This window comes from Fusarium flagelliforme (assembly GCF_020744385.1).
Source record: "Fusarium flagelliforme strain FIESC 12 MPI-CAGE-AA-0113 chromosome Unknown B0J16scaffold_1, whole genome shotgun sequence".
In the NCBI taxonomy this organism is placed as follows: domain Eukaryota; kingdom Fungi; phylum Ascomycota; class Sordariomycetes; order Hypocreales; family Nectriaceae; genus Fusarium; species Fusarium flagelliforme.
The window spans coordinates 4,835,338-4,849,304 of NW_025763503.1; the positions used below are offsets into that span (position 1 = coordinate 4,835,338).

At 47.4% G+C, this 13,967-nt stretch overlaps 3 protein-coding genes across 3 annotated transcripts; 2 read left to right on the top strand and 1 right to left on the bottom strand.

The window, feature by feature from the left end:
* Positions 1-500: 500 nt before the first annotated feature.
* Positions 501-3,986, bottom strand: B0J16DRAFT_29664 (fungal-specific transcription factor domain-containing protein). Its single transcript, XM_046124445.1, has 2 exons — positions 3,588-3,986; positions 501-3,539 (listed from the first exon to the last, which is right to left on the bottom strand). Exons 1-2 carry the CDS (start codon positions 3,709-3,711, stop codon positions 658-660), a joined length of 3,006 nt encoding a protein of 1,001 aa, XP_045989518.1. The 5' UTR covers positions 3,712-3,986; the 3' UTR covers positions 501-657.
* Positions 3,987-7,073: 3,087 nt separating this feature from the next.
* B0J16DRAFT_367031 (uncharacterized protein) lies at positions 7,074-9,024 on the top strand. The gene is made up of 4 exons (XM_046130111.1): positions 7,074-7,695; positions 7,748-8,235; positions 8,287-8,351; positions 8,418-9,024. Exons 1-4 carry the CDS (start codon positions 7,540-7,542, stop codon positions 8,885-8,887), a joined length of 1,179 nt encoding a protein of 392 aa, XP_045989519.1. The 5' UTR covers positions 7,074-7,539; the 3' UTR covers positions 8,888-9,024.
* Positions 9,025-10,997: 1,973 nt separating this feature from the next.
* B0J16DRAFT_352636 (uncharacterized protein) lies at positions 10,998-13,749 on the top strand (the record flags this gene model as incomplete). Its single annotated transcript, XM_046129267.1, has 10 exons — positions 10,998-11,056; positions 11,122-11,244; positions 11,295-11,383; positions 11,432-11,635; positions 11,689-12,242; positions 12,297-12,421; positions 12,478-12,626; positions 12,685-12,863; positions 12,916-13,096; positions 13,145-13,749. The coding sequence occupies 10 exons, from the start codon at positions 10,998-11,000 to the stop codon at positions 13,747-13,749; spliced, it is 2,268 nt and encodes a 755-aa protein (XP_045989520.1).
* Between the last annotated feature and the right edge of the window lie 218 nt (positions 13,750-13,967).

Sequence of the window (13,967 nt, forward strand, 5' to 3'; positions counted from 1 at the left end):
TAATTTCGTCCAAATACAGTCCGAACACAACAAAACATCATTGGAAGATGAGGCCGTAAACGCTGAGTCTAACGCTGCTCGGTCGATCTTGACCCGAGATAGCGGTACCAAAGCATAAACACAACTGTCAAACCATATCTGACTCGCCATGATTCGAGAACCACTGCAGGCAAGACATCAGGTGGACTGAATTGTCAACATGCAGTAGCTTTTTGACCTGTCTCATGCATTCTGTTCTGTCAGTTGAGGAAGGTCTGTTCGGTTAACGGGCTGCACTGCCGTTAGCTCAAACTGTAACCTTTCGGTATGGGCCGGACTAAGATGGACCATGGAGTCGGAGTTTGTTCGTCGTTCTCATGTCGCATTCGCCCCAGATTGTCAATAGCTTGTCTTGCTGGACACTTCGTATAAGACACTCAGTTGGTAGAATATTTTGCTTCCTTCATGGCTCCAAAGCACAATATCATCAGGACGAGACTGGGGACGGTCTCCTTTTTGAATGCGTTCATTGTTCAAATATGTTCAAATAGATATCAAATAGACCCCAATATATGCCATATTATGTTAAGATGCTGAAATTGACCCAATATGTACAAACCAAGGTATCCCAAACTCATAACAAATCATTACTTTTTAGATATTAATAGATATGTCTCCTCACATCCGTGGCTCCCGAGGCTGCTGCATCATAGACGCAGCCATCTTCAGCCGATTCCTTGCCTCAGAAAGAAGCTCCCAGCCGGTATTCGACAAGGCGTCGTCGACAATACTCAACAGACCGATGATCTTGTTTCGGTTTCCAACCACGCCAGCTTGATTTTGGTGCAAGTGGAAAGCTTTGATGGAGTCGATTGTGGGAGGAATCATGATTTGCAGATACGTTCGGAGATCTTCGTGGCGATCGCGCTTCAGCGTGTCATAATCCATATTGGATGACATGGGAGTTTGCTCAGATCCCTGAGGGGTGCTGGTTGCGCCCCGGTTTGAGGTTGAAGGAATACTCGGGTCGGTGGCCATTGTTGAGATTCCAATGCTGCTGGAAGGGTACTGGAGATGATCTGGGAACGGTTCGATGTTCCCATCTTGCACAAATCCATATGCCCACAGCACCAAAGACGCATAGTATAGAGCCCAGGTTCTGACCAGCAACTTATCATTTCCAGCATCGTATTTTGGGTAGGCAGACGGTGAGAAAGCCGATGACATCCCACTCGCTTCGCTAGCCATGACTCTTCTGGGCTCCTCTCGAAGAAGAATAAGCCGGATCAGCTGCAAGGCGTGATAGACTCCACCAATGGCTCCAGGCGACGCCACCCACTCCTTGATCTTACCCTCGGTCCTCCTCCAATCGACAGAAGAAACCGTTCTGCCAAGAATCTGGGGGACGCCAGCAAAGATGCAAAGTTCTGGCATGCTGATGTAAACCGTGATATGACCCAGATGATAGAGGACTGTGCCCAGTGTTTCCATGGCATCCCCGTCGTCACTTCCGCCTCTGTTGCTCGATCCTAACCTCTGCCAATCAAAAGCAGCATGCTTAACATGGGCAACGCCGTCATCGTAGTCCTTCTTCCACCAATCAAAAGCTCTAAGCAGCTTCGGTCGCCAACGCTCTTGAACGCCAGGTATTGTGTCGGTCCCGAGAGTCGAACGGTCCAGATCTCTCTGGTGCATCTGCCATGTTACAGATAGAAGCGCAGCTAGAAGTGCTATTCTTCCAAATGGACTTGTTCGCACTCTCTGCCCATTGAGCGTCCGTTGTAATCCGTCCAGAAAAGTGATTGGTGTAACTCCGTTGGCATGAAGACTTGACTCCACACAGCCGATCTCCGATGGTGAATCGGAAGACCATAGATTATTATCGCAAGGAAGTGGTAGTTTGATTTCATGGATAACAAGCGTGGGCGTATGTCCGAACAAAGCAGCGTGCGTAGCGTCGATAATGAACGCAGCGAGAGCAGCTCGTCGTGTAGCTTCTTGTGCGATCCAGTGATCCCACCACTTCTCAGGCGATGAGTTGAAGGTAGGCCGATTCGGTCCAGGGAAGATTCTAGATGATCCCATCTTGGGGCTACCCATAGGTGTTGGGACTCTGGACACATAGGAAGACTGCTTTCCTGTCAAGGCACTTCCTCTGCGCATGAGAGACAAAGTCGTAGGAAAATAAATATGAGCACGCTCGTGAAGAACACGAGTCGCATTCATTTTCTCGTAAACCTCCAGAATCAGCAATGTTTGAATAACCCAGAGCTTTGCAGGAGGATGGGAGTCAGCGTGCATGAAAACCTGCCAACGTAAATTCCACGAGACAAAGGTGGTGAATTTTGAAATTTTCTCCACGGTATCTTGTGATTCCCCTTTCTTATCAACCATCGAGGCACCCATAATGAGCACAGCGAGCAGAAGAAAGTCGTTTGCAGTTTCGGGGATGAATGTTGGGCGATGAAGAATAGGCAGCTGGTCATGGAAGTTGTCCCAGTACGAGTTGAGATAACGTTCGACGTTGATATGACTGAGAACATGATTCTCAGCATCAGAATCACTTCCGAAAATCTCGTCTTTGATATCTGCGGCTGATCTGCTTCCTTGCAAGCTAATTTCGTTGAAACGTTGCATCATATAGTGAAGTAGTGCTTGTCGTTTGTGTTCTGAAAGGCTGTTCTTTCCAAACTGAGATACATCCACCACTGGCGTTGCCATGGCCATCGGTTCTGATTGGAACCATAGACTGTTGATCGGTTCAACGTAGGAACTACCCATCATGCCTGGCTGAGCCGTGTAATCCGTACATAGTTGACCGAAATTATTCGAGTATCCGGCCATACCGAAGTTGCTGGGCACGAAATTGTAATTAGAGCCTAGCCCCTGGCCGGTAAATAGCCAGGTCGTGAATTCGTCCGTACTTGATGGAGAAAGTCCGAAATGTTGTTCTTCCACGTTGATGTGCTCGGTATTCGACGCTGATAGCCCGTTGTGCATGGCGAAAGACTGGTTTCGAGCGCGTTCCGGGCGGCTGGTTAGCTCAGGACTTGTCAGAGGCATAGACATATCCGCAGGTGGCATCTGTTCAATCCGAAAGGGTACAGAACTCAAGTTCTGTTTTTCTGGTGATGATTCGCGACTCTGTAGTTGTCGCTGGTCTCGGTAGTAGGCGCTTGATCCACCCATTTCATTCCTCTGGCCAGAATCTTGACGAGACAGGCCTCCTTCCATCCCAAATTGCTTCGAGCTGCCGGAGTCGAGCCCGGACACCTCCATCGGCGGTCGTGTCATTGAATCCTGTCGTTCTTTCACTGATTCTTCCCTCCCCTCATCCTGGGTATCACTCCAAGCTGAACCATCCTCACTAAACGAATATCGCTCACTGCGCTCCCTGGGCAATTTTGAAAATTCCTTTTGAGGCCGTTGGGAAAGGCGGCCATTGCCGTACTGCTGGACTTGCCGTTCGTGTCTCAGTTTATGACGGGCATAAAGATCTTTTCTGACAAACGTGAATGAGCAGTCAGGGTAGTCACAATAGTAGATCTCTTTGGGGGAGTCTATAAACGTGTTAGTACTGCAATACAGCCGGATTGAGTATTACTTACGATTGAGTTGATGCCTTTGAAGATGTTCGGCACGTGAATATGTCCTCCCGCAGCCTTCGTGGGTGCATTGAAATTCTTTGCACGAAGGCTTGCGGCGTTTCTGTCGCGGGGGTGAAGAAGCCATCGTGGCTCGTGACCCTTTGTTATGCCTCGGCTAGAGTTAGACGTGTCTCTGCCCCTAAGATTGTCCGTACTGAAGTGAGACGCAGCCTCTACGTGTCTTGGCCGTCTTAATCGTGACAAACATAAAGACAAAGTCCAAGAAGTCAACAAAGAATTGGACCTCGAAATTCGAGATTTTGGGGGTGAATGTGACCTTCTCTAGCCCCCTTCCTTCCCTCCCACTCGGTCACCTGATGGACCATCCCGTTCTGGGCTCATTTTTTCGAGGTCGCTCCTGCCATCCCCCGCGATTCCCCCGCCTCCGGGAGATTGCCAATTGCGGGGATTTTATCCGAGGCTTATTCTAGTTGAGAAAAGTATAGGGTAGGCTGGATGGTCTCGACCTTGACACTTTCCTTTCTTTTCTCTTCCAGATTAAAGGTTACATTGATGCAGGTGGATGAAAGAGGGTCTCTGTTGAAAATTTACGCGTATGACAAGTGGCGTAACTGATGTGACACCATTGTACGGAGTATGCATGCACCGTTAGCTTGCAGATTTTGTCTCATCGCTCAAGAACTCATTGCATAAGGGCGCCTTTTGGAGGGTGTTACTGTTGGGGAACCCAGACAGGAAGTGAAGGGAATGACGATATCGCTAACAAATACAACCAGATTATGACAGCCTGGACAACAGGAAGATATTGGATGAATACCAGATTTTTCAATGCCCAGACATGTCATGTTTGAGCTAGGGGGAAGCATGTCATCCAAATCCAGGTGCGTCACCCGATTGACAGCTCAATCCACTCCGGTGGTTCTGATGTTTCTACGCTGGTGGGTGCGTGTTTCAGTGTCGCTGGACCCTCCCAATTCTTGGTTCTGACAGCCATTGGATCAGCTTACCGTCGTTGATCAATAATGGGCTGATCCACAGATACTGTAGCTACTCGATAGCAAAAGGTGATCGTCCAATTTTTAGGCGACAGAAGCAGACAGACCAGGCAGCATGTTTGTACGTCTCGGTGGTTGAGGCGGCCAAGTTAAGTTGTCTGAGACCCTGATGTGTATTAATATACTACCGTTTGAAGCGTAGCGGTTGCTTGACGTGATCGCGCCGGTTGGGCGATCAGTTGAAGGGGTTCATCATAAAATCTTGGTGGAGCGAGCCCACAAATGTCCTGCCCGTTACGTGTATCCGTAGCGTTGCGACACTGACGGTGCAATTGATCTTTAGCGAACGTCGCATCTCGAAAGATTAGTGACATTTCTCAATCCACTTGCTCTCATTGTGAAGCCGGCCAAGCCGGAATACCATGCCTCGACACTGAATTGGCGAGCGCTGCCATTACCAATTTCCCCGAAAGTCACATGGAAGGATTTTTGTCTCTTCTCTGGAGGCTTGCAGCTATTGTTGAAATGTAACTCTGCGCCGGCACCAAGAAATCTTAAACCTGGGGTGGCGTCTCGTGCAGAGACAGATCGAACATCACACGTGGCTCGCCCTTGCAAAGTTTATAAGCGATGTCATGAACATGGACGTTCCCAGTCGATCGAGACTCTGTTTCAAGTTTGATGATACTTGTGTGGCCTATTAAAACAATTCATGACCAGAGGGAGAAAAAGAGGCTTCAGCCACTGCGTGATAATGATACGACTACAGATACCTGTCAAGGGATACGAAAATGCATCGTGATCAACATCGCAAGCCACAAAAGAAATTTGACAGACTCTTCGTATGAATTTCGCTTTGCCCGCCTTACCACGCCATTACGGTGCCAGCCAATTTTGGAAAGGCGGACGGGGAGATTCCGTTGGTTTGTTCATTTTTATTGCAACGTTATGGATTGTAAGCTATAGGCAAGGTTTGGCTGTGCTATAGCGAGATATCAATGTCTTAGGTGCATCATTTGGTACATGTACTAATCAGCCACGACAGCAATGATCGTCCGCTATCCACTGCCGATACAATGCTGCAAGACAGAAGGGGTAAAGTGGACGAACAGGCGATAGAACCGGCGACAGGGTGATATGTCTCCAGGGGATGATCACCACTTTGTTCGGCCATAGTCAGGAGAAAAGTCAGAGAATCAGGTCCCAGATTTTAGGCGACCAGGGGTGATAGATTGTTTGAACTCGAGATGCAGGGGCTCTCATCACCGCTTGGCCAAGAGAGCGAATGTCAACAAGATAGTCTAGTCTAGGTATAACATATGAAGTATCAGAATATAGTCTTTACTACATGTCATATTGCGGACCATTTGCTGCTTGTTCATGACTCAACGGAAATAAAGCATTTATTCTAGACCCTGGCGGAAATACGAATGTCGCACTAGAATCCAAGAGTCAATGCACAGGGCACGGCCTCATGAATGGAGTATAACTGAGAGTTTGCATGAACACATTGATTGCAATGTCTGGTCATAATACAGTACCAAGCTTTTTGCTGCCGTGAACTAGGCATAGTCAACTCTTCAGCGTTAAACTAGTCGACGTTAGCAGTAACTAAACTAATGTTACGGCTGGGCACCCAACTTCTCTAGTTGCGGGCGCTTGATTGAGCGTAGAGCGGCGTCAGAACAGCCTGACAGAGTGCCCATCCCCCGGCTCCCCGCTCGGTAGCTGGGCATGAAGAACAAGCACAAGCACAAGCACAAGCAGGTACAATCTCACTCACCGGCAGTGACGGACAAAAAGCAAAATTGCAGTCGATCAGTCTAACCAAGAAGAATAATTACTGTCCTATTTTGTGTTAGTCTAATGTTCATCACTCAAACCTCGAAAGTGTTCGTCTCTTGCGGCTAAATCGCTAAATCGACAAACAGTTGAAGAACTTTGTGAGACAATTCAAGTGGCGCTGTATGACATTTTTATCGATAGAGTCAAAACGCAAAGCCAAAGCGTATTCTCCGAAAGAAAAAGACGCTTGAATTCAACAAAAAAGAACAAAATGTGGTGGTGGAGATTGTCTCGGTGTTGCTAATGGTTCGCTTTCCCCTTTGGGAAATGAACATCCGTCCCTCGGCTGGACGTTCCTGTGACACTTTGACCATCATTTTATCTGAAGAGCGTTAGCGTTTGCCCTTTTTAAACTCCTTCTGGTTATAGCGCCATCTAGACATTTCTTCTGCGAACAGACTGCATATCAACTCAACTGCACTGCAGACGACACTAGACTAATGCGAATGCCCACATGGGCCTTCCTCATTCTTCTTTTTCTCTCCGAGGCGAGGGGCCCCTTGTTTTCCATTCCACTTCTGCTCTAGCTTCTACAGAATGTGGCTGTAACTAGGCACATACTCGGTACTGTACTGTAACATTCGTATTATGGACCGGTCTCCAAGGGTCCCGGGATGTGCTAATGGCCTTCCCCGTCTGTTGCCCCCCAAACCGAGGCAATGGTGTGGACTTTCAATGCTGATCCCGCGAATGGTAGCCTTAGCCTCGCTGCCCAAGGCCTGGTACCTGTACGCACGGAGTCGATCAGAATAAGTTTCGTAGGTCCCCTACCAGATGAGCCAAGCTCCGGGTGGGTTCAATATCCTGTTGCGGTATAATGTCTTCATGACTCCGTGAAAGGACCGCAGGGGGGTAAACTGACCCAAGATGCTGGTTTCATGGCAAGCCCCATCCTGAGGTAAACGAAAGCTACCAGACTCTCGGTTCTCTTTACCATATATCTGCGACGGACTCCAGTTCAGTTCCCTGGCGGCCCGCTCCTCCCGGTCTTGGATCCTTTCGTCTATCGTCAATCCTCCTTCTCTTCTGCCTTTTTTTTCGTCTTTTTTATTGTTATTCCCATATGCGACCCTTCCTTCTCCTTTAAACGTTGACTTTCTCCAGTCGACATTATGAGTGAAGGTGTCCCCAATAGAGGCCCCGAGCTTCAGGCAGTGTGCTACACACTAGTTGTCTCTTCAGTGATAGCATGTGGACTACGAATCTATGTCCGTACGCGGATGGTGAAGAACTTTGGCTTTGACGATTGGGCTATGTGTGCTGCTCTTGTATGTCTTTCATATAACGATATTCATACCACGTTACTGACTGCTACTCCAGGTCACATTCATCTTATTCTGCACAAGTGCCCTGAGTGGAGTGACTCACGGAACAGGTCGTCACCGAAGTGACCTCGACCCAAAGGACTATATGCAAGCAAGGAATTGGTGGTGGTGGTGCTATCTATGGTACTGCCTAACTATGATTGCTTCAAAGATCTCCATCGGCATTACACTCCTTCGAATCACAAACCGAAAGCTCGACATATGGATTCTCTACGGAACCATGGCCATCACTCTCTGCACCGGAGTCGTCTTCTTCTTTGTCACTCTCTTCCAATGCTGGCCCATCTCCTACTTCTGGAACACCGATCAGAAGGGCTCCTGCGTCAGCCCCGATGTCATCATCGCCCTCACATATCTATACAGCGTCTTCAGTGTCATCTCGGATTTCACTTGCGCTATCCTGCCGATCTTCTTGGTAGCGAAGCTCAACATGGGAAGGAAGACGAAGCTTGCTATCATCCCTCTTCTCGCCATGGCTTGCGTGTCAGTAACCCCTCATTATCATTCTGTTGTACACCAGCTCACATCATACAGGGCCAGCGCAGCTGTCGTCGTTCGTTTCGCCTTCATCAAAGATTTCAAGAACCCAGACTTCTTGTGTATGTCCACCAACTCCAAAGCCGTCAATCATAATTCGTTCATCGTAACTAACAAAACAAAAACAGGGGCAACCGTCGATATCGCCATCTGGTCGACCGCAGAAGGAGGCCTCGCCATCACCGCCGGCTCTTTGGCAACGCTGCGGCCTTTGCTTCGATTAATCGGCCGCAAGCTTGGCATAACGACATCGGGACGGTCTGAATTGCGAGACACGGATCAGCATATGGGATCAGGAATGTTCGGAGCTTCAAAGGCTACAAACACCGGCAACAAGCAGGGCGATCTTTTTGGGCTCGCCACATTCGCAAGGGAGGACAACCTGAACGGCAACGGGCGAGACTGCGAGGCAGGATATACTGGGAAGAACCATTTCGGCAGACCGTCAAATGAAAGAGGTGTGGTGTCGACGTGGAGTTCTCGAAGGGATACTGTTAACTCCAGTGAAGAAGAGTTGACACCAGGCTTGGGACCCAAGGGTAGTAGTGGTGCCGTCAAGGTGACTACTACTTTCAAGGTAGAGGAGGATAGGATTTGAAAATGGCGACGGCGACACAACTAATGATGATAGCCTTGATATTTATAGCGAACAATTGCGTATGTTTCTTGAGTCTAAGAAAAGTAATAATAATGGGAGAAGAGGATGAAGCAAGATATTTAAGTATTTGACTTGACGTCTGTCGAAGCTCAACAGATTAAAAGTTCCAATGACGTCAATCAGAGATATGGTGATGGTATGGTATAGCTCTGCACTACTGGACTGTAGCTACCCAAGCTAGGTCAAGTACTGTACAGCTATTATATGCAGACAGCTCCTTCTGAGGGGAAGCTCTGCTCTAGCTCAGCTTAACCAGGTTCAAGAGTTGCAACCCGACAACCGAGATGACAACCTCATCGCTGAATGGGTAGATTGTCAGAAAGATAAGCCTATTCGACCGTATTGAGACGCATCCGAAGAAAAGCAACGTTCCACCAGCCAGAAACCTTTAGTAAGTCGGCCTTGGATCTTGTTTTTGGTGCATCAAACATCCGCCAGCAAACAAATGACTTCTCACGGCCCCCAACAAAGGAAAAAGAAACGACAAACGACAGAATCAGTTATTCAAGGTTTGGCGTGGCTGCGGGCGCTTATTAGGCTGCATGCCAGCGGCTCATAGAACCTGATTGAGTTAGCCAACGACTTGGCTTGCTGATGATCCATGTTAAGGATCTGCACAGGAGAATTTCCGAGTCTTTGGCAACCAGGAGATGTATCCAAATGAGGACATGAGTGCGATGAGAATATCAAAAATACAATCACGAGCAAGTCATTATCGATCGATTCCTCTTTGGGGTCCAAAATTGCTTCCTCTTTTGACCCCAAATGACCACCTTGGCTCGGCATGTGCCGCTGAATACTACATGACTTTGGAATTGGTATCTTGGCCAAAGATACTGTTATTTATCGTATCCGTATTTAAGTCTATAATTGTGGCATTGTTCGGATAGTGATGCTTCCGGTGGCCTGAGTATCGAATTGTCGTATGGAGGATTGAATACCATGTTCGTTCCTAAAAGCAAGTGCCCATGCGGGCACATGGCGTATATATCCCTTCGGCGATATCTTAATGTGGCTGTTACAAGATGGATAGTTCGATGTCTGATCTGCTAGAAATTATACAGTCTTCAGATCAGGGACGAGGTATCTTGTGTGGTGTGTCTGTGATGATAGTTCAAGCAAGAAGTTGGAGAAGAACTCATTTTCAAAGATTAGAACTAACAGAGAGCTATAAGAGTATCAAGACATAGATCTTCTATAGCTCTAAGGGCAAAAACATATAACTCATGCAACAAGAGATGAGAAAATATAGTCAATTGATTTTGGTGTTGACACAAGGGATTGTCCCTGATAATGCAATATCGAATACTCAAATGATTATAGGGATGTGTAATTCTACAATACTATCAACATGATTTTCCACGTTTCTTTTTAGCTAGCCGTTTTTGTTATTAGTTATTTTCCATCCGTAGACTCGTGAAGGATGGTGGTGTCTTGGATCGGGAGCATCTCCGATGCCTCGGTCATAGTGTCCGATGTCGGGCGAGTTGTTAGTCATCTTGAGATATATTTCTTAAACAGCAACAGCACAACAGAACAGTCATAAGAATATGATCGAAATATTCTAATACTAATGAGGATAATCATCTTGTGAATTGTCACTTTGGTCGTCAGTAGTTATCAGTCATAATCACCGTTATCAGCCTTACTTCCGCGATATCTTCAACGGCTTGGACTGACCGGTCCCTGAACCGTGCTTCCCACTATAAATCACCAGCTATCAAGATAAACTCTTCTAAGCCCCTACTCCAACCACTTTGTGGATCAAATCCTTCCTCATAGGGCGGGAGCTGGCCCGACTCTGGGGAATATTGGGACTACAGAGTCACGTGAGCGGATTAGCGCGTGGAGAAGATTATCTGCGATAAAGTCAAAGTCCGGAACTTGTCCCGAGAGAATAACAACGCTCCAGTCCCCCTCGGAGTTTCCCCCCATCAGCTCCAGTTTCTCTTCGGTCAAGTCTTCCAGACTCTCAGACCACTTGCTTCTCAGTGTGAAAGGCTACTTCGTCTTATCAATGAGCGTCGTCGCCGAAGACATAACTCCCTCAATGGCTCGGAAGCGCTCGGCGCCCTCCGATGGCAAAGATGCGCGCAAAGCATCATTGGCGTAAGTGAATTGATATTTCTCCACTATTATGCTGCTGTGTAAGTAATGTGACTGACATAAACCAGCTGCCTTACATGTCGAAAGAAAAAGGTTCGGTGTTCGGGGACTACGCCTTGTCAGTATTGTAGCAAGCGTGGGCTTGACTGCAGGGTTCCTGAGCATGGACATAAACGCATGTATATGGCTAAGTAAGTTCTGAAGATCATGCTTATATATCTCATATCTAACCTTAAACTAGTCGCATCGAGGAACTCGAGAGTAAATTAGCCAGATATGAAAGAGATGGCTATGACGGCCTGCCTGCTACTTTACCTCCTAGAGCATCTGGTATGTAAGAACTTGTTGGTCCTGTTGACTTACACTGACATATCATAGAACCCCCGGTCTCAGGTACAGCTCAGATTGGTCAAAGAAGGGAATCTATCCTCCACCCACAATCGTCTCATTCTTCTCCACAAGACCCTCATCACAGCAGATCAAGATCTTCCAGCTTCATTCGTCCGTCTACTAGCTTCTCAGCACCTCTAACCCAGCCTAAATATCCTTCTTATGATGGCACTCATACATCACCTGCCGCTAGTAAGTCGAATTCATGCTCATATCCAATTTGATCTGAGACTTACACGTAACAGCTATTCTTGCTGGCTCTTCCCTCAGCTCAAGTCACACGTTCGGTTCTCGAGTTCAAGATCTGCTCGGCTCATCTCGTCTCGAATTAGAACAAACTGCTAAACCATGGATAAGCCCTGAGGCAAATCAACTTAATGAAATCATCAGCCATCCATGGCGTCTCTCAAGCAGCGACTTTCCTAAACTACCACCCAGGCATGAGGCACAACGGTTGTTGGATACGGCTCTGTTTTACATCGGCCAGTCACAGCACCACATCGATGCTCGAGAGTTCTCAGACAAGATGTGGGCGTTCTACCAAAACCGTGATGACCCTGCTCAACTAGAGTCATTATGGGTTCTCGAGATGATTCTCATGATTGCGATTGGAACGCTATTCGATGCTAACCCTGAGGGCAATGATGAGTTTTCAGGTGTTGTTCTCTTCGAGTACGCTCACAGAAACGTACCGACTTTGTCTGATTTGCGATTCAAGGGAAAAATTGGAATTGAGATCTATGCCCTTTTCGCTATCTACCTCGGCAACATGAATCGCAAAGAAGAGGCCTATCTTTATGTAAGTTGATATTCAGGCAAACAGAGGATACATGAACTGACACAGATGTCATAGATCAGCACAGCTATGCGACTTGCAATCTCCCAAAAGTATCATAGAGTCTGCGGAACGAGGCATTTGATGCAATCGGAGAGAGTTCATAATAACCGTTTGTGGTGGACAATCTATATGCAAGAACGGTAAGTCACTCAATATGAGGATAAAAAAGATAGCCACTGATGGTTTATCGTTTTAGACGCCTAGCTGCAGCGACAGGAAACCCTCCAAGCATAGGAGATGAGGCGATCAACATCCCTCTTCCCACTGACTCTCCTGGTTTCCCACCCGTCGGACCCATGTGCACAAACATCAAGATCGCCAGAGCGACAGGGCGCATCTTGGCTGGTAAGTCTGCTTGTACTTCAAGAATCGGGATGAACAAGAGTTGACGTATGTTGAACAGTGCTTTACAACCCCGAGGATGAGTCGGAACATACCTTTATTCCTCATGTTCAGGACATTGTCAAATCTCTTTACGAGATCTCTCAAGAAATTCCTTCTGATTCAGTTACGGATGTGTATAATCTGGGTCGGGATCAGTCTTTGAGGACAACTGCTTCACTGCATCTGATGCTCTTCCAGGTACGTTGAGACGCCGAGTTCAACGGCATGGATAATACTAACGTTTGCATAGGCAACAATTCTTACAATCAGACCGATCATGCTTCATGCTGCAAAGCTAATTCTCAGTGGTCATGGTCCCACTGGAGAGCAGCTACATGCTTCGCCACTCGGTAGACTGTCTAGAACTTGTGCTGAAGCCGCAAGAAGGCAGCTTAAAGTAGTCGCTACGCTCAGGAAGCGAAACATGATTGGTAAGCCGATCCCATTCCATTGCCAATCCTCTACTGACACCGCCCCAGCAATCTTTGGCTTCTACGACTTTGAGGCATCCTTCTCAGCTGCGTTCATCATGATTCTTGCTGCAATCTTGGACTCAGTATGCGAAGAGAACATGAAGATCAACCCCAAGCCAGGACTGCCGCAGGCGTTGGAAGAATTGCAGCATCTCGCTGATCACGGCAACACGTATGCACGCGAGAGATTGAATGAGGTCAAGAAGCTATGGAAGGTGATGGCTCAGAAGATTGAATCACTTCAAGGAGTCAACGTTTCGCCTCAAGGCATCAACGGCGATGCCCAAGCCAACAGAGTCTCCCATCCCAACGGTGCAACACCCGCTGGGTTCGGCGACTCAGGCATTCATCAAGACATGGTCCCAGGCACCCAAGGTCAAACATCCCCAGAAGACTTCATGCTTCTCGACACAGATCTCTGGGACAACTTCTCCAATCTCTGGGTTCCCATGCCTGAGACCAACTCGCAGCAGGAGATGATGATGGCAGATATTCCGCCTGATGACTTTTACAAGCACTGTTACTCTATGTATAACAATCCGGATTGGGATTTGACGGGAGAAGATGTTGGAGACTTTGCAGAGCTGGGAAGACATATTCAGGATTCATAATGGAGTTTGGGGGAAGAGAAAAGTTTTTGTTTGGGCATTCAACTACCCAGCGTGAATTGTTTTAGAAGAGATCTCAACTAATTAACCTATGTACGATGTTTTAGCCCTTGCTGGGCAGTAATGTCTGCAATATTCATGAATTAGATGCGTACAAATGTTGATTGTCTGAAGCGAATGCGAAAAAGGATGAACAATTGAGCCGATATCAATATTGTCTA